General features: G+C 39.8%; 1 protein-coding gene across 3 annotated transcripts in view; it reads left to right on the top strand.

The window, feature by feature from the left end:
• ppp1r16b (protein phosphatase 1, regulatory subunit 16B) overlaps positions 1–27,640 on the top strand; it is a 107,361-nt gene that overhangs the window by 53,426 nt on the left and 26,295 nt on the right. For all 3 annotated transcript variants that reach the window (XM_037776628.1, XM_037776636.1, XM_037776619.1), the window contains exon 3: positions 15,919–15,989. In XM_037776628.1, coding sequence (XP_037632556.1) covers positions 15,919–15,989 — 71 coding nt within the window. The remainder of the gene's footprint in view (positions 1–15,918; positions 15,990–27,640) is intronic.

Here is a 27,640-nt window from a genome sequence, read left to right as displayed (position 1 = left end):
TTTTATTTCTGTAAAAATAGGAAAACGACGGTGGGGGGCGGTGGGTACGTAATGTAATCGGTGAGTGCCCGACCACCGTGTAACGCTGGTAACACCGACTACCGCGAGAAGTCTCAAACTTGTGATGTCATAGGGTATAAAGTCTAGAGATGCTCCATAGACAATAAATGGGAGGCTGATTTTGTGACCCACAGAATGTTTGTTTTCTTTTTTATACTCAAATGAGCTTTATTCTATTTTAGTGTTGTCAGTTGTGAAACAGAAAATGTTCCCATATACTCCCCTGGGTGCTCTCAGTGTCATCTATAACATCTCTCTCTGTTCATTGTCTACGGAGCAGCTCCACACTTTATACTTGATGACATCACAAGTTTTAGCGCTCTAGTTTTTGGATTTGAGAGAGAGTTGTTCATGGTTACTAATATTTTTTGGACTATCTTAGCCCATAGGAATAACATGTACGAATTTTGACAATGGGCGTAGTTCCCCTTTAAAAGGAACCCAGACAATGTTGGCAGTGTGATATGGAAATAAACTGTGAAAAGGCTCCATTATTTGAGATGAGTTTATGGACTTGGAATTAATGTGACGAAGTGAGCTTTTTAGTCAGCTAATGTTTGTGAACAACAAGACGACGCCCGGGGATTTGTCAGTATGTCCACAGTGTCAGCGGGCCACCTGAAGGATTTGCCTGTTAATTACATCATTAGAGTGCTTTAACTGTGTCTGACTTCTAGAGCGAGGTCCAATCATCTTTCCATATCGAAACCTGAGATCATTGGAGTATGTTATGTTTATTCTATTTCAACGTTAATTTGCTCACGACGACCCGGAGAACACCTTCTGCATCCCAATCATCGGCGTGTAGTGTCTTCCTGTTGCCTTCGCTGCTGTGTGCTGTCTAACTACATCTGTTAAAGCAGTGTAACATACAATTAAAGTCCCTTAATGGCTCACCATGTGGAGGATAATTATAACACACAGTGGAATGCTAATTATATCAGTGATCTCCTCTCCTAACGTCCTACTAAAACCAATGTCATTTAGCTGCTACTTATGGACGTGCCAAGTGGCCTACTTTCTGCGCAGCCGACAGGAAAGCAGAGAGGGCCACCTTGCCTGAAGAGCGTTAGGATCGTAATTTTTTATTTTTTCTGCAAACTGCCGCACTGTTTGAGATGTTTAGGGCCATTTGACTGTTCTAAGATTAAAGTATCTAATTTGTGGGAACTGATGCGCACTGATGAATATGTGTGCCACATCAGCCTTTTTCCATTTGCAGAGAATTTGTGAAAAACGAATGAAACGGGGTCGTGGCATGATGACAGAAGTTAACACTAGCAATATTTTGATCAATTACCTCCGAGTTGTGAGCAGAATGAGAAATATTCAAAGAACAGATTGGCCTCTACACGCCGTGTAGCAGAATGCTGAGAAAGAGCTCATTTTTAAAGGTGTAATCACGCTGTAAATAATTGAACTGGAAATATCATTAACTTAATGTAAGATAGGATTTATTCATTTGAAGCCAACCTACAATTTTTTATTATTATTATTATTATTTTCAGACCTAATTCAGAACTGTGTAATTGATTTTCTTCTGACTGTGAGTTTCACGACTAAAAATGTTTGATTAAAGATCCTGCTGAGTTTCTTAACGAACACGGTGAGCATCTGGGAATACTTCTCTGCATGTATTGTATTTGGATTAAAAGCCTCCAGAAAACCCTCTTTCTACTAGCTTGAGGAAAAAATATATAATGGAAAATAGTTTCATAACTTTTTATACATTTTGAGGCTTACTTTGATAATAATAATATAGTTACGGTGAAGGTTAATATCCACTTCAGTTCTTGCCCCCTTGCACTTAAGTTCAACTATAATTACCTTGGATAGGCTGACTGATATCTTAGCAAAACATAATTGTGTTATTTGGTCAAAATTGTATTTCCCAAAAAGAGGAAATACATTTTTTTTTTTTTTTATTCGGTACTGACTGACACAGTAGTACCTAATTTACCCTTCCTGCTCCTTACGATCCCATAGTTACTGTTGCAAGGTTGGACAATCTTGACAAAAAGATACATACTTCAGCATACTTCGGGGTGGCATGAAGCAGAGATAATAAATAATAAACCAGTACCACCATAAATCAGTCGAAAGCCAACACTGACACCACGCTGCTGGAGGCCCAGACCGTAAGGATGAGCCCCGCTGGAGGGAAGGGAGGCACGGGAGAACCCGAACCAGGATGGCGCGGGGCAGACTGTCAGACCCTGCTGCTGCAGTAAAATGAGAGGTTTTCTAAAGGGACTCTGGTGCTTGGAACTACTACCGCTTTTGTCCACAGGGACCACACAAATTAACACAAAATGAAAGTACCTCGTAGTAACTGTGACTATATACAATGTAATGTGTCTGTGAAGATTGTGACACCAATGTAATGTGACTTACATAGTGATGTTACCTTTGAACAGACGTATAGCATATAGTACATGTATAACCCAACAGGAAAGGGAAGAGTTGACTGCCGGGTTCAAGTTAACTCAACTGTTATTGGAACAATGAGTGAAAAGGGGCGGGACGTAGGATCGGTCAATTGGAATGAAACTTAACCTGATGGGACCAATTGTTGAATGTCCACAGATATGACATTGCTTTCCCTTGTAAAACTGGACCTTAGTTTAGTCAATGATGCCAAAAATACGTCCAAAAAAAGCTTTATCCTCTTGTGACAAATGGAAAATATTCATTAAAGTAGGGGGAATTCAACAAACTCGCTGGGAGCAGCCTGGAGTGTACCACCCTTGTCTCTGTATTTCATTTGACCCCATCTCTGAATGTTTTATGGAGCACGTGGGACTGTCAGTGTTGCCTGCAGTGCATTAGACTCTGACCTCTCACCAGCATATCACTGTTTCAGGGGGATTTTAAACCACAGTGACATTTTAGGTTTATTACATAAACCATTCTCTCAAAGGTATCAGCTAGTGTGTGAGATTTAAGGGATTCTGTGGCAGCTATTATTGCCTCACGATAAATATTTATCCCTTCGGTACAGCAAAGAGAAATACTTTGGAAAGAAAATCAATTTTCCTTTTGCGTCTGAACTCACACAGCCCGTCTCATATCACAATCTTTACTTGATCCTCACTTCAACGGCCGTTCCCTCTTATCAGCGATCACTGGCTGTGAGATATGAGCCCGCAGGGGGATCGCTATGAGTCAGCATCCTGGGCTAAACCCTCACAATAAGATGCTATTAACTCTACTGTACATACAAAAGGGTCTTCCATGACAAGAGGCATGTGGGTGTTATAGATGTGTTTAAATTCTCGACATGCGTGCCATGCAATATGCTGTGATGATGATGTGAGGCTCCCACATCAATTATCTGCCAGGGATTTCCTGAACAGGAATAAGTAGGCTCATAAAAATTAATCCTGAAATGAACTCCGAAAGATCCTCATCTGTGCAGCTGCAAAGACGGAAGGTTATAGTACTTGTACAAGCGACTCAATTTCACAATGTGAACTGATATGATTTATGAGGGCTCCTTTTTCATGCGGCGCGATAGATGACAGCACAAACCGGGCTTTTAAAAAGGACAATTACTTTAAATCCAATCTCTGAACAGGGTTTCCGCCAGAAAAGTTGTTAGGCCCGGCGGCCAAGTGCCTTTTCAGGAACAAGCTTGTCACTACAATAAGGATAGCTCCACCTTAAGTGAGCCTGGGCCAAAGTTGTGGCTAACTTCTGGGCTAACCTGCTCACTTTAATCAGCAGGTGGCCAGCAAGACTCGGGAACATGGCTTTTTATTTATGCACTGACAACCTAAACTCTACACACACTGCACTGCTACGTTCATAACGTTACTGATAACTTCACGCTCACCACCACACCCATGCGCTCTCTCTCTCTCTCTCTCTCTCTCTCTCTCTCTCTCTCTCTCTCTCTCTCTCTCTCTCTCTCTCTCTCTCTCTCTCTCTCTCTCTCTCTCTCTCTCTCTCTCTCTCTCTCTCTCTCTGTGTGTCTCTCTCTCTCGACTGCACTTGCTAACATTAAGCATACTACCAATTCAAATTATTCCTTAAAGGAGTTTGCTGTTTGTATAACACATTTTAGTTTAAAAAAACATCTTAAAAATACATAATTCCTCGATGCTTGAACCCTGCGGGGTGCCGGGCTTACAATACAATACAATACAATACAACACAACACAATACAATACAATACAATACAATACAATACAATACAATACAATACAATACAATACAATGCAATACAATACAATACATACCAAACCCTGCTGAAGTGTTGACATTGATTCAATTTATTTTGTTCACTGTTCAAACTGTGGAAATTTAAAGACCGCTCTGCTGAGATAATCTGAATAATATGACCCCTCACTGTCAGTAAAATACAACATTGCAGCCACATTAACGGATATTGTATGTTAAACGATTAACGTTGTCTGATGTTGATTTATAACAGCAGATGATGCTGTGTGCAGCTCTCTTATTGGTTTGTTTGCATCAGATGCGCATTAGGAGCAGGATTATTTGTCCTAAGCGTTATGTCAACTTTCTGTCTAATTAGGACAGCAGGATCCTGATTACAAGGCAACAGCTGTCTTAACAACTGGATATTGATTGAAAGAAAAGTGTCTTTTAAAACTGGCACATCGCTTTTGCAATGATTGTTTAATAAATGTTTACGTAAAAACGTAAAGTGAGAGGTTAACTCCGACTTCCAAGGTGCATTTTTGGTAAGAAATACCCAATCAAGGAGCCTAAAATTCTGTTACTGGCAGGTGATGAAGATTTTACAAGAAAAATAATAATATAATCTGCATCTTACAATTGCAATGACAAAGCGTCTTGAATTTGCAACAGCTTTCTTTTGCGCCTCTGACTAGTCTCTTCTCCGTAGCGACGGCGACCCAAGGTTCATGGGTATTGTAGAATTTAGAGCCGCCACCGCATCAAACTGAAAGAAAAAACATAATTTCTCAGGAACGAAGATGAAATAATTCAAACTTGTGGCCATAAGATAAACCTAGAGGGTCGTTCATCCGAGAGAGTCCTGTGCTTCTATGTTCAGTAACATTGAGGATGTCATTGAAAAAGATGATGAAATGGAAATTCAGAGTGAGGAAAAATACTTGTGGAACAAGTGGATCCTCTCACTTTACATCAAGCAAAACCTCCTGCAAAACCTCAGCTTCAGTATAGTTTTTACTGTATCCTAACCTGAGGGCAGACAAACCATCACACATGACTTGTCTAATACATCTTCATCTCATGTAGGAAAGCACATCACCCCCACCCTCATCCACCTCCACTGGCTCCCGGTCAAGTCCCGCATCACCTACAAAATCCTCCTCCTCACCTACAAATCCCTCAATGCCCTCGCTCCTCAGTACCTATCTGACCTCCTCCACCCCTACACACAGCCCCGGAACCTGAGATCCTCAGGCACGGGTCAGCTCTCCATCCCCCACACAAAAATGCGAACATTTGGGGACAGAGCTTTCAGTGTGACAGCCCCCACCCTCTGGAACTGTCTCCCCACAGAGCTCCGCAACGCACCATCTCTGGACAGCTTCAAAAGACTTCTCAAAACCCATCTCTTCACCAAGGCCTATGGCCTCTAGCTACTGCTATGTTCCATTTGTTGTGTTTATTTATGTCTATGTTAAAGCATCCTTGGGTTTCTTGAAAGGCGCTATATAAATCCAAGTTATTATTATTATTATTATTATTATTATTATCATGTAGAAACTGTGTTACAGATGCATAAAAGTACATTAAGGCAACCTACCTACTCAAAGTGTCACTTTAGCTTTGTTTAGATGTGCCCTGCAGTAAAAAAGGATTTACAGTTTTAATAAGTACACACATAGAAAACTAAAGAAACTTTACAATATATTAGTATTCATGATATTCATGAACTTGGCTGGCTTCTCTTTGGAGCACACATTGCTGTTTGTGAATATCTCTTATCAATAATCCGAGTTCAGGAAACTTATGACCTAAATAACTCCTGTAGAGTCAAAGTTCATTCACTTGGGATTTGTTTCCATCTCCAACTCTCTCTCTCACACACACACACACACACACACACACACATGGAGGCACAGTAAGATAACAGGAAGGAAGGGTGTTTTTCTGTTCCTGCGCTGTTGTTTGTTGATGTATCTTTTATCTTTTGGGAAGCATCTCGTGCAGCTCCGTCTCCTCCCTCGATGGGAATTTATGGGACCTGCCCAGGAAGACATGCATGAGATTTCTGCAGCGTTGTGTAACTGGCTTTTTTTGTGGCGGTATAGATAATCACCATGGTGACCCTTTCGATGTAAGGGATTTCTTTTTGAAGGTTTTTGTGTTTGTGTGGTTGCGTTCGCTCGGCCCCATTGGGTGGTGGCACAGACAGATAGGAATCCCATTCGTGGTTTGTGTAGCTCCAACTCCATTTTACTTTCTCCCCTCTCTCTTTCTCTGCATTTCTTTGTACCAATGTATCTGTCCGTGAGATGTGTAACAACATTTTATCTCCGGCACTTCCCTGTCAGGGTTTCTCTATGATATATTCTCTAAGATCCCTTTTCCTTTTATCATAAAACTCGTATGCCACGGGTGAGATAAAAGTAAAGAAGTTGCACATTTTCAAGTGCCGTCGGTCATTAAGACTGAGTCTACATGCTGCTAATGAGACATGCAAGATGAAAAGTAACACTATCTGTTCATGAAACAGGACTTTGAACTGAAGTCACTAAATCACCACAGCAAATATTGCTATAAAGGTGGGTGTTTCTGACCAATTTACTCAAGTTCTCAATTGATTAGTCGATCAACAGGAAATAATGGATAAAATTATTAATTGTTTAAGTCATTTATAGACCAAAAATGCCAAAAATATCTTCCTCCAGCTTCTCAAATTGTTGCTGGTTTTCTTAATTTGTAGCCATGCTAGTGGCGTGACTCAATGGATGGCAATGTCGGTCACTGATTGAAATATCTCAACAACTATTGGATGGATTGGCGTGAAATCTTGTGCAGACATTTGTGATCCCCTGACTTTTCCTCGAGCTCTGCCAGCAGGTCAACATTTGTTTTTTAAAATATCCTTCTAACCATTGAACAGATGCCATGAAATTTGGTTCAGACATTCATTTCAATTGTCCAATACTTTATGACAAAATATTTGCAAGAATACTGACATACTCGTCAGCATTGGCTGTTCAGTGCTAACTACCAAATGCTAGTCAGCATGCTACGTGGGTACTCTGTTAGTTATCATATAATCAATATGCTAATGCCAGACCTCTTTTATAGCTGATAAATTCTGCTAATTGACATTTTAACAGTGTTTATAATTGTAATTACAGAGTTAAAGTCACATTTATGAGGTTTTGACATTATTTTGTCTCTCCTCTTCTCCTCGCTGTGTAATTACAGTATGTTAATTAGTTAATGCTTCTAAAAGGGGGTTGTTTGTGTGTCGTTGTTGTTTTGTTGTTAATGTGTGCTCTCTCTCTCTTTTTATCTGAAAACAACAGAATATTTCAGCTGTCCATCTTTCGGCCGGGAGGGATTGTGTTTGAACTGTTGTGTGTGTGCGTGCGTGTGCGTGTGTGAGACGAATCACATCTTAGAGGTTATCTTTGGAGGTACAACATAGCGATAACTTTATAGCAGAGATGCACGATATGGATTTATTTCAGCTGATATTGATAACCGATAATTACCTGCTTCTCATGGCGGAGACCGATAAGCTCATATTTTTTCTTTTTTTTTTAAAAGAAGTTCATAACCTGTTGTTTATGCACATCCGAGTGTAAGAAAGGCTATTCCATAGCTCTGACATAACCAATTCTAACTGACATCACTATTGTTAACACACCAAAAACGAACAGTTCTGAGACTCTTCCTATGTTCATTTATTTTTTCATTGAAAAAATGTACTGCAAATTGTGTTGTCTTTCTCTGCAACTGAAAAACATCCACATCGCAAAGCAACTTTAAAGGTGCATACCGCCATTCTACTGTATCAGAGTGTGTAGATGCTGCACTTGTTGAGTCAATAAAGGCAATTTGTCTTCATATTATCAGTTGATAAGTTCAGTATCAGAATAATACATAATAATATAAATGTTCCATTATCTGATGATAATTTATCGAGCCCAATATACAGTATAAATATTCCAAACAAAAAGAGACAGAATTTAACTTTGAGTATCACCGTTCACACTCGAATCAATTCAGATCAAACATTCTGCCGTAGATGTAAATCTGTTGTATATCTATGCATTCTGCTCTCTGAAATTTGAAATGCAACAACAACAAAATATAACCTGGAAATGCATTTTCTATTCTCACTAACCTGAAAAGGAACTGACTGCATTAACTGAGAGATACTGTGTCATCTAAAGTGTGCAGAAACGTCCGTGGTTAGATCTTATAAGAAAATGTAGTTTGTTGCTGTTTGTCATAACGTCTGCTCGCTCTTTTTCCATTTTAAATCAATAAGAAACAATAAAGAATACTTGACAGCAGAGAGAATTTTATCCTGATTTTGCCTCAGCATTGATGCATTTGTATGCGTCACTGTGTGCATCGCTGTATGACATGGTAAAGGAGGCCATCATCATTGCACAGACACTCTCACACTGTCATTATACGCACCTTATAGTCACATTCATGCACCACCTTCATATTGTAACTGCAGTATATTGCCTAAATGGTAGAGCATTTGAATTTCATAAGCACTTTATTTAACATAGTTTACACAAATTGGTTCAGACAGACCAAAGACTGAGAACAAAAAACACATATTCCACCCAGACATGGAAAAAATCAAACAACAAAACACAACATAAAATATGCATTAAAAGAAACAAAACAGAGCAACAGAAACATTCATAAATGTTAAACGAGTCATCTCTCTGCCTTCCTCCTCTAGCTCTATTAAACATCTCTCATCTTCAGATACATCACACATCACAACTCAAAGCTATTTCATCTCAACTAATGCCTCAGCGCACACCCTCTCACACAGAGGAAGCAATTCAGCACCAATGCATATTATATATATTATAGATATATATATACTGTATATACTGTATATATTTTGGTGCATGCCTGCCTAAAAAACAGTGAAATATCAAGCTGTTTCAGTGGTGGTGGTGATGAGTGTGTGTCTGCTGCCTGCATGTGCATCTGGCAGTCTCACTCTGGTTTCCAGCACTTTTTTTATTTTTAAATGTGTAATTTCCAGCCTGAAAAGCGGGCAGAGCTGTCTGACGTCTGCCTCCGACAGACACCATTACACACAACTGTCACCTTCCGGTTACTTTGCCGGCTTGAACAGCGTGAAAACAAAAAGTCTTATACATCGCCGTATACAGTATGTTGAATACAAACACAAGGGGGGTCCCATGTGAATGAGAAAATAACATGAAAACAATAATGTCTTAACCTACGTACACATGCACATACTCTGTGTGTGTGTGTGTGTATATATATATATAGATATATATATACATATACGACAGGAGAGCTTTATGTACAGTATGTACCACCAGTCAGTATTTAATGGAGATTAATGGCTGGGTGTTCTAGCGGGGGAAGGAGACAGTGACAGGGTAGTGTTTATGTTTATCTAGTGCTGCTGTTCACGCAGACTCTATCACTCATCCTTTTTTACTTTCCCACCACTGTATTGTTTATCATGAAACTGGATTGTTTTCAGTCTGACTGAATGCAACAGGAATTAGATCTCTGTTATCTGATCAGAGCTGATGGAAAAATAAAAAAATGCGTTATTCACAGTAATGTTTTCCAGACCAGGATGTAAGATTATTTATACATTTTGTGGTTAGTTTTTTATTAGCAAGATGTCGGATGGATTGGACTTAAGGTTTGACTTTATTTAGATCCCCACAACCTTTCTGGCACTTTAGACCAGTGATTCTCAAACTGGGGTCCGGGGCCCCACAGGGGTCTGTGGCACTCTGCCAGGGGTCCATGAAAAGTTTTTAGATTAAATCATTTAAATCATCATAATAATTATAATAATATATATACATATTTTGTTTTTAACAAAAGGCTTCTCAGTTCAACAAATAATATTAAACTTTTTTAAAATCTACAGTATAGTCAATAAATTGCATTCTAATCTAACAAATCTATAACTCTTAGAATCTGCAAATATGTTTAATACGTCTAATGTCTTTCTGTGTTGTTTAGGGCTGACTCAAATGCTTCGAAGCTTTGACCGATGCTGTGATATTCAACCTCCAAATCACTATTCGAATGCTTCTTTTTTTACGTTTTATTTTTATTTTTTATATACAAGCATGTAATATCCCCAAATAGCCCATGAAATAAGGAATAATTCCACACAATATTATTCTTTATTCATACTAAACATTAATTATTATTAGTTCTTCTAAGACAGATATTGCTGTTTGTTGTGTGTAGAGGCGTGTGTGTGTGGGTATGTACAGTAGTGCGGCAGCGGCGCTGTCTTGGGCACTGAAACGAGTGAGATAGAGACAGACAGAAGAACATGTCAGCCTGTTGCACCATGCTGCGTTGCGAAGCTTTGAATACTTTCAAATATTTCTCACCGAAGCTTCAAAGCCCAAAATATGGTATTTGGGACAGCCCTAGTGTTGTTATTTCACATAACTAAGACTATAGAATGTAAAAAATAGGTTATATGTCCAATAATCCCAAGGGACATTCATGAAGGGGTCCACATGAGGGGGTTTATTCTCTATCTTGTAAGGGGTCCGTGGCTGAAAGAAGATTGAGAAGCTCTGCTCTAGATAACAATGTGCAGTATTACTGTAATAATACTGCAACCACTTGTTGAGTTTTTCTGTCTTCAATCCGTTTTGTTGCTTTGTCTTTCCAACATGTTCTTTTATGTTTTGAAAGCTAGTTAGGATAATGCATCTGACGTTAGAGCAGTTAATTCATTTCTTTCACTTTTGCTCCGGTATCTATAGATTTGGTGAGGCGAAAAAAAATATACCACTCTCAAACTCATTAAATGGCTTCTTATCTGTCACTACTACGGCCCCATTAACAGCTTGACAGGTCTGCCGTGTCTAAAACGTCATAACGAAATTATTAGCTGACGTATAATCAATGACCAGCGTGGCAACATGTCCACACTTTGTTATGAAATGTGCTCTTTTTTCATTTGTGTGGATTACAGACCTGAGAATGTCTTTAGTATTGTGTATGCATATAATATAGTACAGGGCCTTGATCCTGTGTCTGCAGCTGTAATGCTGGTTGACAGGCAGGTGACTGATGGCATGTCTTTAATAATAAATCTTCCTGTGGATGAAAAGGTCGACACCTGAAAACATTAGTTATAAAAGAGTTTCTAAAACTTTAAATTATTCAATCAGGTGTTCAACCAGAAGACTTTGTTCAAACTCCTCTTATAGCGAGTATCGGTTTTATTGAAGTGTCCTTTTACAAAACACTGAATCCCCACCAGCTGAACTCTGATAACCCAGCGTACCGGGGCAAGCACAAGGTGAATGTTTACTCTGAAAACAATCAATGAATAAATCCTTTCATGACCTCCTGAAATCCTCTCATGACAACTATTGGAGTTGTCGCACCCAGACTGTGACTCATTGGTGTAGTAAATCATTTGTGACGGTAAATTAAGAATCAGGAAAGCACAAATAGATAATGGTGGTGTTATGAAGGGGTGAGGTGAGGTCTCGGGCTGAAGCTTAAAAAAACTTTGAAAAAAGTGAATTAACAATTATTTTCATTGTCGATTAACCTGTTTATTTTTTTATTTTATTTTTTTTTGATTAATCGATTAGATGTTTGGTTTATATGAGAATGTCAGAAAATACTGAAAAAAAATATTGACCAATGTCTTGTTTTGTCCACAACTCAAAGATATTCAGTTTACTGCCATAGAGGAGTAAAGAAACCAGAAAATATTCACATTTAAGAAGCTGCAATCAGAGCACTTAGACTTTTGTTTCTTAAAAAATTACACAAACCGATTAATCGATTATCACAATAGTTGGCAATTAATTTAATAGTTGAAAACTGATCAATTAATCGTTGCAGCTCTAATTGCATTCAGTTAAATCTGGATTTATTAAATTGTTTCAAAGGTTGTTTTTTTTGTCTCTCACATGAAAAAAAAGAGCTTATATTCTTCCTATAAAACTGACCAGTCTTTGTCACTGCAGTTAATATCAGAACCTAAACCTCTTCTATGCAAATTTAATTATTTTACCGTCATTTGGTTTAAATAACATTATGGTGTTGTAGAGTTTTTCATTAGCTCTATTTTTTACTCTATTACAACAGACAAATACTGCATGTTTGTCAGTTTTGCTTCTTGGCTTGAATTTTTTCCTTACCAGGGGTTGCTTTTTTCAGTAATTCAGTTGCTTATATGTCATTTTTTTTTATATATATATACATTTCTTTAGAAGTGATTATGCTATTCATAAATCAGATATGCCCAGAGCATTCAGAAAGTAGAAGAAGACTCAAGGCTGTAATCGAGGCCAAAGGTGCTTCAACTAAGTCTTCAGTTCAGGGTATGAATACTCAATGCGATATTTCAGTTTTTTCTGAATACTTTCTGAATGTACTGTATTACAAAAAGCTGCCTATATGTTATGTTATGTTATAGCATATATTGTGGAAAACCCTTTTCAATGGAGCTTGCTTTGCTTGAAAAACGTGGAGTACCTCATAGTGCAGCAACTTATGTATGCTGCTTCAGGCTTTTCTTATACTTATAATACAAATGGATTTATATTCCACTGCTACTTATTGAGAGTCACAAAATGACTTTCCTCTGGCCTCCTCTGGGAATAAGGTAATAAAAGTAATGCAATCAGTTATTTTCGGGAAACCTTGTGTGCTCGGTGCATCCTAAATAGTGTTATTTAAATGTGTTTTTCAAGCCAATTTAAATCCAATTATAATCTCCTTAGGCAGCTAAACATGACATTTAGAAAGTCCCCTGAAGGTTTTGAAATACTGAAAAAAAACACCTGCGTGTGTAATTACAAGAAAATCACGGATGATGCAGCTTATGTCGGCCGCCGGCCTGATGTTGGTTCTGTAGTTCCTCTGAGATGTGTTGTTTACAATCCAGGTTGTACAACATAGCACTGCGAATCCACAGTGGAGAGCAGAGATGGTGTGTGACATTTATTGGATATCAGCCTGAGCTTACACTGTATAACCTTGGGTCCAGTTCTCTCGGCACTCGCTGTAATATTTCTTTTTTTCCTCGCTTACCTCTTCCAGGAGAGCAGGGGAACAGTGAAGCAGGCAGCAGCTCATTTCGTCTGGTGTCCTTTGTTTTTAAAGGCAGCTGGTGTTGGGGATCTGTCTGCTGCTGAGCTCCCTGTGTACATGGTTGTGATAATACATAATACTGAAAAATGTTCTGGCAAAAGACAAATATCACAGTTAGATGTTGACAGCGATGCTTATCAGAAGCCTAATTGAGGTCTAATAGCTGCAGGATTCAGGAAGTGGGATAATGGAGGTTGGGGGCTGGTGATGGCTGCACTTCCATCAATCTACTTTACTGTAGAAAAAGCACTCCCTCTGCCACATTTTCTGGATTGCACAATGCGTTTCCGTGATGACCAGCTGCCATTATCGTCAAACAGCACTAACATCTGACTCTCACTTAGACGAAACTCCTGCAACACAGCCACTGTGCATAAATACAGACCTGTCTACTGGTCAGTTTTCTTCCATATACATCTTGTTGTCACGACCTCCCTCCCTCCCTCGTGTTTATTAGCTGCCACATCAAAATGCAGTTCATATTACGGGCTCTCCTCTGGGAGCTCGAACTGTTCTTCACTCAAGAATGATTTCTGCCAAAGATGTCAGGTAGAGCACCTCCCAAAGAACCTGCTTTTCATCCGTCATTGACTTTCTCATACAAAACGTGCTTGCATGTTGAAATTGGTGTATTAGTGTTAGGGCTCAGGGATATGGCCAAAATCTTCTATCCCGATATAGGTCATTTTGTATATTGATAATGATATATATCACAATATGTTTTCTTCTAACTCAATAAATAGTCTATATGAAATAACTATGTATGAATTAAATACTTGACAAATGAAATGTACGGAGTATTTTCTCATTTAATTAAGAACATTAATGCAAAACAAACATAAGTGAAATTATAGAGAAAAGCTATACACTGACTGTGTTTACATGCGTGCACACAAATACAGAATTATCAGATTAAGACAATAGTTTGATTTAACTGAGTTTGATCAGATTCTCTGAGAATTTGAGTTAGTATGTGCTTGTTATTGTCAGACGACGCAATTGTGTATCACGATAATTCGATATATGATGTCAGCACGATATGATTCAATTGAAAGACGATAATTTATCATTGAATTATCGCTCAGCCCTGACTACTGTGTAAGAGCTATATAAATGAAAAGGATTGTAAGGAGTGTGTAGTGTAATAATTTATATACCTGACCTGAAGAGTTTATTGTAATGTTTGACATCCATGTTGTGGGTTGGACTCCTAGCACTGCCAAAACGCAGGTGGCCTACACTCAATGCTTTGCCCGAAAGCATCTTGCTGCTCTAACATTTTGCTCTCACTATTTTTCATTATTTGTTAATCTGCTGATTCTTTTCTTGATTAATTGGTTAATCTTTGGGGCTTTATGATGTCAGAAAATAATGAAAAAAGCCTATCACAATACTCCAGAAACCCAAGGTGACATCTTCAAAATGCCATGTTTAGTTCAGCCAACAGTCCAAAACCCCAAAATATTCTGTTTATAATGCTATAAAACAGAGAAAAGCAGAAATTCCTCACAAGTGATAAACTGGAACGAGGTCATGCTTGACATTTTTGCTTGAAAACGATCAATCGATGATCAAAATAGTTATTTTTCTGTAGGTGGACTAATCGATTAATCAGCTGTTTTTTGTTCTACCATCATTATTCATGAATATAATACTTTTTGGGGTGTTGGAAAAACTTCTGACAGCGATGTAGACATCCATGTCTGTGCTGTACTGCCGTTTATTGCATGTTTCTCTAGCCTCTAATATGTTTTTATACGCATATCTACTTCATGTGTGTGTGTGACAGTTTTTCTGGCAGTCTGAGGGACAGATGTGACAATTATCATCCCAAATCTCCCTCATCTCTCTTTCGGCGTCATAACCTGATTTATCCACTTGCTCTGTTTTTTTTTGTCTCTGTAAAATAAAGGCAGATGGCAGCATTGCCAAAAAACAGGGAATAATGCTGGCGTGGAGAGGAGCCCTTTGTGCCACCGCCACTTCCTGCTCAGGCCAGCGGGTTTAGCGGTGTTAGCAGTCAGGCAGCCGTCCAGTGTGCAGACTGTGATGGCTGATATTTTGTGAATTAGGGTCTGGGCAGAGGGTTTATCTGTTGGGACTATGAGGCAGACAAACAGTGTAATCCCAAGCGTCATTACATCATCCTCCATCACCAACCCTCCCCTCGCCGTCACCCGTCGTTCATCCATATTTCCAAGGTCAGTTTGGTAACATCCTGGCAGGGCTGATAATTTGAGAGATTGAAGTTCCTGCAGGGATGCATCACGATGATGCGGTGGGATTAATGGATTGCAGATTGATTGGTGATGTCACTGAGTAACAAAAGGTTAAGTAAAGGTGCGTCTGCAAGCTGTGTGAGCAATCAAGAGGAATCTCATCATGCCCTTATCCTCCACCCAGAACATTGTATTCTTTCTGAAATATTGATAATAACTGAACATCTGTATCACCATGCGACACGTGTGCCTCTTAACTCACAACTTGTGACAGCAAACTGAATACTTCCACCTTCACTTATGTGTTTCTCCATCTCTTTTCCACCAGTGCGCTACCTGCTGAAGAACAATGTGAGTCCAGACCTCTGCAATGAAGACGGCCTCACCGCCCTGCATCAGGTAAGAGTGTCCAACTCTGTCTTGTGTCTCTCCACCTTTGGTCTTTCTTACTGTTTGGATTATTTCTCTGAAACTGTGGCACTGATGGCATCTTATCTCAAACAGAAAATAATAAATTATGTTTATTAGCTAGATAGAGGGTTAGCTGTGTGTCAAATATAACAAATAGAGCAAGATGTCTTCTGGTAACACCAGCAGGTAGTCGTCTAATAATCACCGGTTTGGCAGTTCGATCCTCGGCTTCTTCTGTCTTTACGCCAAAGTGTCCTTGAGCGAGACAATGAGCCCCAATGTTCTCCTGATGGTTAGACCCACTTTCTTTATAAATGATAGATTATGTGGAGCGCCTTGGTAGCATGTCATACCCCTCTCTCTCCCCACTTTTCCAGTCTCTGCCTCTGAACTGTCAAATAAAGGCAAAAACTATGTTATAGCAAAAATGACAGCATACCCTTTTCAGTGAAGCTGTCAACAAGTGAGTGTAGCCCATAAGACAGTGGACTGTGTTTTTCTTTGGTTAGACAAACAGGACTGAAAACACATCTTGGGATACCTTCTACTACTTTAACTCATATGCACGTATTGATTCTGGGTTTTCATAATTATCTTATAATATAGACATTTATTACACGGCTTTGTTGAATACTCAATTCTGATTGGTCAATCACGGCGTTCTAACGTCTGTTATTTCTTTATAGCAGACCGTTGCTATGGACGCAGTTCTGATGTAAGACTCTGGAGGACCATTTTTGTGTCAAATTATTGATTTCTTAAGTAAGTAGCCGTGTGATAAGCGGGATAATGTACAGCGAGCCGGTCATTGTTGTGAAATAAACCCCGACAGGGTGATGCAGGACCTCCTTGGCCGCAGGAGGTGACCTCGACGTGACGCAAAGACCGGCTCGCTGTACATTATCCCTTACATATTAGTAGCCACTTATTGAGGATGGAGCATATGCTGGCTTCCCCAAAATAAAAGCAATGCAGTCTGTTATTTTCGGGAAACCTTGTGCATGATGAATCCTCTTAAATTAACTTTAATTTGAACGTTTTTTGAAGCCAATTGAAATTCAGTTATAATCTGCTTAGGCAGCTAAACATGGCCTAATGTACATGTCTAATAAATTGTGCACCAAATACCAGAAGACGAAATAACGAAACTGCTTTTACAACCGTTTTTTTCTCCGTCTCTCTCCTAAGTAACTGACTAACTTAAATGTTTCCTATGTGATTAACAAGCTCAGGCTTTATGCAGCATCCATTATTAAAAGAATCAGTTTTTATTCTGCTAAACAAAATATAGATTTCCTTGTAAAGAACGCAATAGAACATAAAATGGAAAATATTTTCTGTATTTTGGTACACATTGGATAAATACTTTTTTTCTCTTCAAGACTGACACACGGCTCAATTTCAACATTACATTTGATATAAAATAATGAAGACTTAATAAACCTCCTCCTTGTTTTGCCTCTGTGGAGCAGTAAACTACTGTGACTCTCCTCTTTTTAAAGCTTGTATTAATCAAGACCAATTTTACCATTAGCATCTCAGTCTTTGTTGAAATATAATTAAATCATTTCCCAGTGTGATTAGTTTGCAGCAGTATGAATTAGCGTGCCTTGTGCGGAATAGAGTGTTGAAGTTTTCTGACACTGAGAAAATGATTTTTAATAGTGAGGAAATGAGTTCAGTATTGGGGAAATTAGTCCATTTTGATGCAGGAGATTTAATGGAGGAGATCAGGCCCATGTTCACTTGCTAATTAGAGCCATTACTGGCATGATAATCAAAGCTTCCACCTCGTCTCCAAATCAATGCTCCAAATCACTTCGCACACAAAACTGCTCAGTTGTCTGTGTAAATAATGGATCATTAATGTCTCATTTATTCACAAATCAGTCTGTCTTTTGATTAGATTTTTTTTTTCGTTCATTCATCTGATTTAGCCATTTCCTGTCACCACAGTGCAATAGACTGTTTGTTTAGACTCCAGGTAGTGTGTTGGCTATCTTAAAGGTCCCATTTTATGCTCATTTTCAGGTTCATACTTTTATTTTATGTTTCTACAAGCACATGTTTACATGCTGTAATGTTCAAAAAACACATTATTTTCCTCATACTGTCTGCCTGAATATGCCTGTATTTATCCTCTGTCTGAAACGCTCCGTTTTAGGGCATTTCAACAGAACTGCAATGGAATTGCGTTGCTAGGCAACAGTTTGGGTCCGTGTTTACTTTCTGTCAGCTGATGTCATTCACATACACTGAAACCGGAAATAAACTGAGACACACTTAGAATATTTACATTTAAAACTGTGAAATGGTCTATATATATATATATTGTAGATTTGTGACATCACAAATGAACAGAAATCCTGACGGCTTGTTTCAAAGGCACAGTTTCTGAATATGGGCTGCTGTGTATTGGGCGTTTTGATACTTTCACAGTATTTATAAAGTACTTAAACCTGTTTTATAATAAAATATACATGAAAATCTGACTTTTTTTTACAATATGGGACCTTTAAGTAGGACTAATTTGCAAGGAATTCTGGGTTAAAAAAAGGTAATTTTCCAAACTAAAAAACATGGCTGACCGAGCAACTGCATCAAACTGCTCAGCTCTGTTCACTCCAGCAGAACATGTTTGACTTCTGGAAGAATTCAAGGACATTTTACAGTAAAAACTGTAAAGCCAAAAGTCTAACAATACCAAAGACTTCCAGTAATATACTGTAAAGTCTCGGTGCAGCGCAGACCTGTAGCAGAGCTGACACACTGTGTCTTCTTAATGCGACAGAACCGGCAGTTCTTCTGCAAACCCGTCTGTCAGGCTCAGAGTAGTTTTCTTTGGACAAATTAACTGCTCCATATTTCAAACAGGTACCTGCGCTGTCTAAAAACTTTCTCTTCTCATTTAAAAAATGTTAGGAAACTAAAAATGATGAGCTTTTTTGCTCTTTCTTTTGTCATTTGGTGCCATCAGTCAGCAGGTATCACTTATTGATACCATGGAGACATGGCTCGTAGGTCTGGGTTAGCGTGGTGGCTAACTATTTTGGCTTAAAATAAGTCAGTCTTTATTTTTTGTGAAACTGTCTAACCTGTATTAGATTAACCTAAGAGCAAAATTTAACTCTGACATAACACTACAGACCAGTCTAAAATATCTTTGTGAAATAGGCCCCGGCACATTTCAGATCCTTGAGTTGAACTTAAGAACACATTCTTCTGGACGTACCGGCCACAAAGGATTTAGTACTCAAACAGAAGGATTTCACAAAGCCGCTGCATTTGCTGGTTCACCTGCTACAGGTTTTTGGAGAGACACTGGGGGAAAAAAAGCCCAACCTGTAAACACAAACAAGCATGAACACATTTTGTTTGTCCCACGTACACTTAAATGTCAAATACTGGAGAAGAGTAAAGAGAATAAACTCTTATTTTTGTCCCACATCAAGGTCTGGACAACATCTTTATGGGCAGAAAAGGAGATATCGTTTATAATTTAAATGACACCAAGTTTTCTTCACCTCTGATGTCACATTTCAAAGTAAAATACGAACAAATGTGACTTCCTGACATCTTAAAGCATTTCAAAAGGATGTGATGTTCGTTCATTACCTCAGTTTGTCCTCTGCTTTTCATCCTTCCTGGCCCCTCTCCTCTCATTTTTCTCTCTCTACAGTACCCTGCCTCTGACAGTTTATGTCCTCTCTTTTCGCTCTGCCTCAGCTAACACGGCCGTCTCTCTCTTTCCCCCTCGGCTGCTCACAGCCTAATACTCTGGCTCCTGCTGGGAGGCGGCGAAATGAACAAGGGGAAGAGAAAATTGAAGTCCATCAGTCACCACCGGTGTGGCTGGTGTTTTAAAAGCTGCCAAGAAGGTCAGGTTGACCTTTCGGCTTTGAGTGTGTGTGTGTACCCGATAATCTGCTATTTGGATGGGTCAGCCTGCTCGCTGTCTTCAAGATGAGACCTTTACACTCCTGCTACAACAAATACCGCCATTCACACACACACAGGCAAATGGAGACACACATGGGGAATTCATGCATGCACACACACTCGTCACACGGCAGAGGGTGAGATAAAGGGAAGCGGTGGTGATGTTTCTCTAAATGAGATGTCATACCTATCTAGGGTTGGTCTCGCCTCACTGATAGGAGACATTAATCAATAGATGGTTTTAAGCGGCGCTCTAGGTGCCAGAACACACACACACACACACACACACACACACACACACATACACTTACTTCAATATTTACAGTACCATGCCAGCCCTCGTGAAGAAGTTAATGTTTCATGAAAGCTCCTTGACAGCTTCAGTTCTGATAGAGAACGTATAAAATGTTCCACAGTTTGCCGGCTGGATCACGTTGGGATGACGTGAAGGATAAATGCGAAATCAATATGTCCTGCCCTCTTACAATACTCTACAAATGTTGGTCCCCAAGGTTAGAGCACAACTAGGCTAAAAAGCTTTTAAATACTCTGCTTCTTCCTGGAATGACGTACATACGCACCTGAAATTGTCAGAGCTGATTACTATAGGGGGAATTTATGTCCATTTTAAAAGGATTGGGAAAATAGCCCTCTTGGTCAATGTGATTGCTCTTAAATAGTTCACCGCATTATAGCTGTTGTTTTGTATTGCATACTAACTGGATATAGTGCTCATTTCCCTGTAGTGTGTGGCGGTTGTATTTCACTGCTTGTATTGTTTGTGTTTATTGTTGTAACAATTGCTGTAGAGCCTTTTGCCTGGAGCTCTTGATCTAACAACTTACTGTTTCTTCTTGCACTATTCTGCCATGCAATATTTAAAACTCTATATTGCAGAATACATCAATAACGTGTTGGTTAGTGCAATGTTTATTAAAGAATAGCAGTACTAACAAGGCTCTGTAACCTACACTATAAAATACATTGCAGATGATATGGCTGCTTCACAATAAAAGCCCCCCGATGGTTTGCTGGTGGACAGCTTGTAATGTGAAGCAGCGGGTGTGTATTAGCAGTGACTTAAATGGCTGAAAGTATCTTAATGTAATACGTGGCTGAAAGTATGAGCAGGAACGTAGGACTGAAACTAATCTCCAAAGCACAGATATCCAGTTACAAAATACAAAATATCAACAGTACTTTCTGTCTAACCACCAGCACGGATGCACCTGTTGAGCCGATCAAACATGGCTGTAGTTTGAGGGAGATCGTCACGTGTTGGCCCTGGATGGCTTTGCTACTGAGCATGGGCACAACAGCGTGGGTCGGCGTGGCTATCACCTGCTGTGAGGCCCAATGTGGTCAAATTCATGACTTGGAGATTAAAACATATCGGTAGTAACAATCCCACACCAACGCAGCCACATTTGTTTTTTTTTAACTCAGTGCTATTTTTGGTCTGAACACCGTTCAAGGTGGAGGCAGATGGTATCCTTGCCAGCGGATGCTTTCAAACACACCCGACTCGTGTTGTCCCATTTTCGGTTGAGTCACCGCTGTTATCTGGCTCTACCTTCTTGTGTTTTGCTCCAGGACCTCGGTGTGGCTGAGTGGGCACAATGACCCAGAACATCAACAGACTGCTGGAGTCACATTTAAAAACACTTTACTTCAGTGATTCAACCACTCAAATATTTATGCAGAGATGACTGAGGCGGGCTTTTAACTTGTGCCGGATTTGAGATGTGAAGTTATAAGACTGCATCCCTGATCCCTGTGTGGTCGCAGACTTTTCATCAGTCATTCAGCTCTTCATTACGTCAGCCTTTGAGGACCTTGATCAGAGACCTGCCAGCCTTTCAGCACCATGTTCTTACACTCAGCTCCCCAAATGCAGTAATAACCCTGGAACTGTATTTCTTGTCTCCTGTATTTTTTTTTATAATCGTGTTTTCAATAATTTTGAGAGATGTTATTCAGTGTCGATGCCCCATTAGACCGTATGTGAAGCATTGGCTGATTATAAGAAGTGTACGTAGTCACGTGATGTCACCCGTTGGTTTGTGGACTGCCGTTTTGAAGCCTTGAGTTCGGCATTTTGGCCGTTGCCATCTTGGTTTTTGTCTTTTGCCATGTTGTTTTTTTGTAACCAAAAGGGACACAAGTAACTAAAACTAAATGCTAAATAGAGAGGTGAAGTCCCGACTCTCGGTGGACCCCCATGGGACCTTATTTCGGCAGAAAATATGAACGGTAGTCAACAGTGAGAGACAAATATTTTTTTATCCTGTTCGAATTGCTCCATGAATCACACATATGATGTTTGTCAATTTAAAAGATAATTTTGCAAGTCAAGAAAGTAGCAATTTGTTGTAAAACTGTTGAAGTATAAGACTGAAAATACGTAATAAGAAAGATTACACGCCCAAAAGTCGCGTAAGTGACGTCTCTCTCGCTGAAGCTACGATGTCTGTGTGTTTTCTTACTGGGATGTACCCACACCAGCAACGGGTCTCGCTCATTCTTTTTCTTCTTGGCTGATAAAAAAAAAAAACAGGAGTCGCTGGATAAAACACATCAGGTAAGATAACGTTTGATTTGTGCGTGGAACATAGCTAAGTTAGCTAGCTAGCTTGTGACGTATATTGTGCGAGATGAGATATAATTCACCGAGCGGTTTCACACAAATTGACAAACATCATATTTGTGATTCATGGCGCAATTCAAACAGGATCAAAAAAATATTTGTCTCTCGCCGTAGACTACCGTACACATTTTTTTTTCCAAAATAAGGTCCCATGGGGTCTACCAGAAGGGGTGGGACTTTGCCTCTCTATAAGACATTTTCAGGCAACCAAAAATGTTGTAATTAACTTTCATAAACTGAAAACACACTGTGAAAGGGTTAAAGTTAAAAGACGAAAGCGCTGACGACTCCCAGACCGGACAACGCCCTGGTAACAACCTGTCAATCACAAGGTAGCCACGCCCTAAAGCATCCCCTGCTTTATGGTCTATTTGACTCTAAATGGGACCATAATTTAATAAATGAACATCATGCTGTATTGAAGAAGACTTGAAACTAACGATTGAGACCATAAACTCATGTTTACAATGTTTACTGAGGTAATAAATCAAGTGAGAAGTAGGCTCATTTTCTCATAGACTTCTATACAATAAGAAACTTCTGCATTGGCTTCACGTCTCAGACCTGGAGGTTAGCCCACTGATGTGAAAGAGAGTGACAGGAGAGGTCGGAAAATGACACACAACAGTGGTTAAAGCTGTACCTGAGCCCAGAAATCATCCACCGTACTGCCGATGGCCCGGCTGCTCGTCACAGCCTGGATTCAATTCATTTAGCCTTTTGGGTTTAATTCTCAACAGCTGAAGTTTCTGCACACAAACCCCCTTCCCTCTTCAGGATTTGCATGCGTCCTATTATGTCTGGTAAATTTTAAAGCCCTTTTTATCCTTTAACCTCCTGCAGTCGCAGCCACCTTGTCCTGGTCTTGCTCACTTAACCCCTCTGACAATATTTCAGTTTGTCACCGACGGCCCTCATGGCACTAGCCCTGACAAAAACATCAGTCACAGTGTCAGCCTTATTTCCTCGTCCTTCTTGCTCCTCAACCCGGACCACAGTCCTCTCAGCCCACGGACGCATCCCAGCAACAGTTGTTGCTGTTGTTTTCCAGCCACATAAGCCATCCTTGTGTGAATAGTTTTCATGAAAGGCACATTATTTCCCTGCTGGCCTCATTGTCTTGCTGCCAAGAGCAGAAGGGTGGAGGCTGGTGGGACCTACAGGGGAAGGCTAGGAGTATAGTTTAGTGGCTAGTTAGCTTGTGGGTGCAAGTATGTGATTTATTTTTTGAAAAGCTAAGAGATTAGTTTAGTCAGCTAGCAGGTGGGCTGAAGTATGTGGGTTTTATGCAGAAGGAGGTTAGGAGATTAGCCTAGTTGTTGCTGGTGTGTAGGTTGCAGCCTCTTGGGTTTTTCCTGATGACATCTGTCACGCCGCCGCTGCAGGCTGGAGCTTTAGACTAATCCATCAGTGGATCGGATGTCTTTGACAAGCTTGTATGTCTCTTAAGAGTCTTGTTCTTGTCAGTTTTATGAGGCTGCTCAGTGCTCATTTCCCCTGAATTACATCTTCAAGCTTGCCAATTACCAGACTCAGACAGAAAATGAAATCCATAACTTGCTCTCTGAATTACCATCTCCGTGTAACAAGAGGAGGAATTTGCCAGTTTAATGCCTTCACACACGTGCGCACACACACACTGACGCACACATGGTGTAATAAGGAAATTAGTGACTCATGCTCTTCTGAATCTGTTGTCACTGCTGCTCTTTTGACATCACTGACACCGGAAGTAGTTGACACGAATACAGCAGTACCACTTCTGCTTTTGGGCGCTGTGGAAGAAGGTCTTATAGACGGTTTCTCGCTCGCTCATTCTGTCTCTTATCTGAGCATCGCTGACAGTAAAGGCCAACTGAATTTATAGGTGGGATTTTTATGCACATGAACCTCTCGCATCAAGTCTGGTGCAGAGCGCTTTAGAAACTATTCAGTAAAAAGAGAAACCTGTGAGTGAACCTCATGCTGTGCTCTGTGACTGCGACCTGGATCTTCATACTGTAGCCTTCATGTCTTTCTTCTTTTCTTTTTTTCATGCTCGTGTAGCTCTTTTTCTCCTCATATACATATCACATAGATTTCTCCAAAATCCTTTAACATATTCCACTTAAAAATTGGACAGGTTTATCTTAGACATACTGCAAGTGTGACATTTACTACTTGCTGCTTTTATTTCTTTTAGTAAGAGCAATAATGTGTCTTCTTTCAAAGGTTACAAGGTCTCATGCTAACTTTACGTTTTTCATGCCAATTAAAGGTAGAGTGGGAAGAAATTGGCTGCATCTAGTGGTGTGGTTGCAGATTGCAACCAGCTGAGTACCCCTCTGCTCCCTCCTCCCTGTCCAAGACTGCGGTAACGTGAGCCACTGAGTGGAAAACCGTGGTAACCGCGGAGATCCTTTGGTGTTTTTAAACACTCTTGAGCGCCAGAGTTTGATTTTCCGTTCTGGGCTACTGTAGAAACATGGCGGACTCCGTGAAGAGGATATGTAGATATGAAGGATTCATTCTAAGCTAACGAAAACACAACGATTCTTAGTTTCAGGTCATTATACACTAATGAAAACATAGTTATGAATATTAGGCCATATTCCATTTCTGCTAATAGAACCACAAAATGTTACACACTGTTCCTTTAAAGAAATATGCAGATTTTAAGAGTTATTATTGGTTTAAGTTGATTTTCATCAAGCATTTTTGACTACATTGATCTCATTCATGCTTGTCACCAATTTTTTGTGCCCATTTTCTGAACTCTGGCAAAGAAATTTAACGTCCACATTCTTAATCCTGCCGGCAAACGTCTTGACTGGGTTCGGTTGTTTTTCCAACCAGGGAAGCAGTTGTCAATGAGCATCAAACCTATTTTGAAATTTGAGATATGGGCAGCGATTTAGAGGTGTGTAACCAGGCAACATATGGCCTATAGTTGCAATAGGTATTTCTGCAGTTTTCTACTTGTCCCACGAATCCTGAAACTAAAATGATCTGACGCTTTTACTGGTCAGTTAGATTTTAGCTTGCATAAATAATGTAAAAAATACTGTCTCGGGGGGAAAAAAAGCACAGCAATTCTCAAGTGACAATGTTTTCAGTCAACAACTGTTTGCGAAGGGCCTTGAATGTGGTAATCTCGCAACATGCTGTTCACTGTGACTGAAACGTTGCTCACAGGATGTGTTTATCAGCCAGTGTTTCCAGTCAGTCAGCCTTTGTGTTTTCTGTGCATCTATTTCACCTCTTATTTGCCTTCCTGCTATCTGTCCTCTGCATCTGTAAACTAATTTCATTTCCTCTCTTGTGTTGTATATTAATTTGTGTACTCCCCCCACACACTCCTGTCAGAGCCGCCTTATCTGAGTAGCCTTGGCAGTCAGAGCTGCAAAACTCCAGAGAATGCACACAGTTCATTTTCTCTTACGTTAAAGTGGTCTTTTTTTTTAATCTATTGTTGTTTAAGCATTCAGATTAAGATTTTTTTTTCCAGATTGTAGGCAGGCAGAGACAGAGACGGAGTACAGGTGACTGAGAAGACAGATTGAGGGTTTGTTTTAAGGCCGGCAGGGATTTACGTGTTACCAAAGGTGACGGTCTCGACCATTAAATCACCTCTCAGTCACATCTGCTCGCCTTGTCACGAAAAAACAACAGCTTCTGCTCTCAGTTCTTGCTGTCTGGATTACACTAAACCACTCGATACTCATTACCACAAGGATATGTATTGACAGAGTAGTTTATTTAATTGCTGTGTAATGTTCTGTTGAAATACAGTTAGTCATTATCTTCTCGTTAATTTTTAATACATCGGTCTGTTGCTGTTAGCCTGTTGTCTAAATGATGTCAGCGGGATGCAGAAGGAGAAAGTCTGCAGCTGTTGTGTATATTTTCCAAAGTGAATTTTGTATGTCTTCTAATCTGCCTTCCCCTTCTCTTTCTTGGCATTTCCACCCTGTCGCTTAATATTCATTTTTGTACCTCTCTAGCTGTATTACTGTGACTTGCTCTGGCTCCTACTCTCAGATACTAGAAACCTCTAGAGATTGCACTTCAGCTTTTCCTCCATGTAAATCCATGAAAAAGAAAAGCAGTCTGCTCTGCACACCTCAGCTTCTCAAGGTTTCTATGGTGAGCATGTGCGGTGTGGTGGAATATTTAAAGACGTAGTATAAAAGATGAAATGTTATTTTTAGGGAAAAGAAGTTTATCACTCAACCCTGCAGATGTGTAACAACATCTCCTAAATTAATTTGGAAAAGAAGTGAATGCAGTCAGCTACTGTACCTGGCAGGAAAGAAAACCAGTCAGAACAGAAGCCCCTTTCAGACTTGCACGTTATTACCTTGTACAAATTTAAAATGTTGGTGAGAACGAGGATGTTGTATCAATACAGTGTTCACGTCCTGCAATATCAGTACATAATATTGGCGATGAGAGCCAATAATCTACCAGACATTCTGTTAGAATGCCGGTGCGGAACTGGTTGTTTACTAATGCGCGATAAAACGATGTTCATCACACAAACTGAGTGCCAAATAGGTAACGTTAGGTAGTTAGTGAATATGTACAAGAAGACTGTTGATGCCTGTGTTATAAGTGTTCATTTTGATTACTTTCATATTCTGCTTACTCATTAGGAGGACACAAACGCCATTGATGGGGGGGGGTTCTGAATTTATATTTGTGAAGGGAGAGGAGGGCCTCCAAACATCCGTAGCCCCGGGGTCTCAAGTAATATTAAGGCGCCCCTACACAAGAGCTACTTGAGGACGAGTTGGGAAATACTGCTCTATAAGTTCCAGTGAATCTATTCAGTCATCCGTGCAGGTTATTTCTTATTAATTACAATTTTGTGAATCAGTGATTCGTGTTATTCCTTAATTGTTACGGGTCACTTTATTTTTTAAATTCATAGACTTTTCAGGTTAAGGCATTACTATTAATGCCTGTGACTCAGCTACTTTGGCTGCTACTTGACCAGATGCTGATGTTGTTGGTATCTAACTTCCAGCTCGTCCTCTCTGCTTTAGAAAACAAACTCTGCTGCTTATCAACT

Source organism: Sebastes umbrosus, chromosome 1 (genome assembly GCF_015220745.1).
Source record: "Sebastes umbrosus isolate fSebUmb1 chromosome 1, fSebUmb1.pri, whole genome shotgun sequence".
In the NCBI taxonomy this organism is placed as follows: Eukaryota; Metazoa; Chordata; class Actinopteri; order Perciformes; family Sebastidae; genus Sebastes; species Sebastes umbrosus.
The sequence above is the reverse complement of the archived record's forward strand: the minus strand, read 5'-3'. Positions and strand labels throughout refer to the sequence as shown.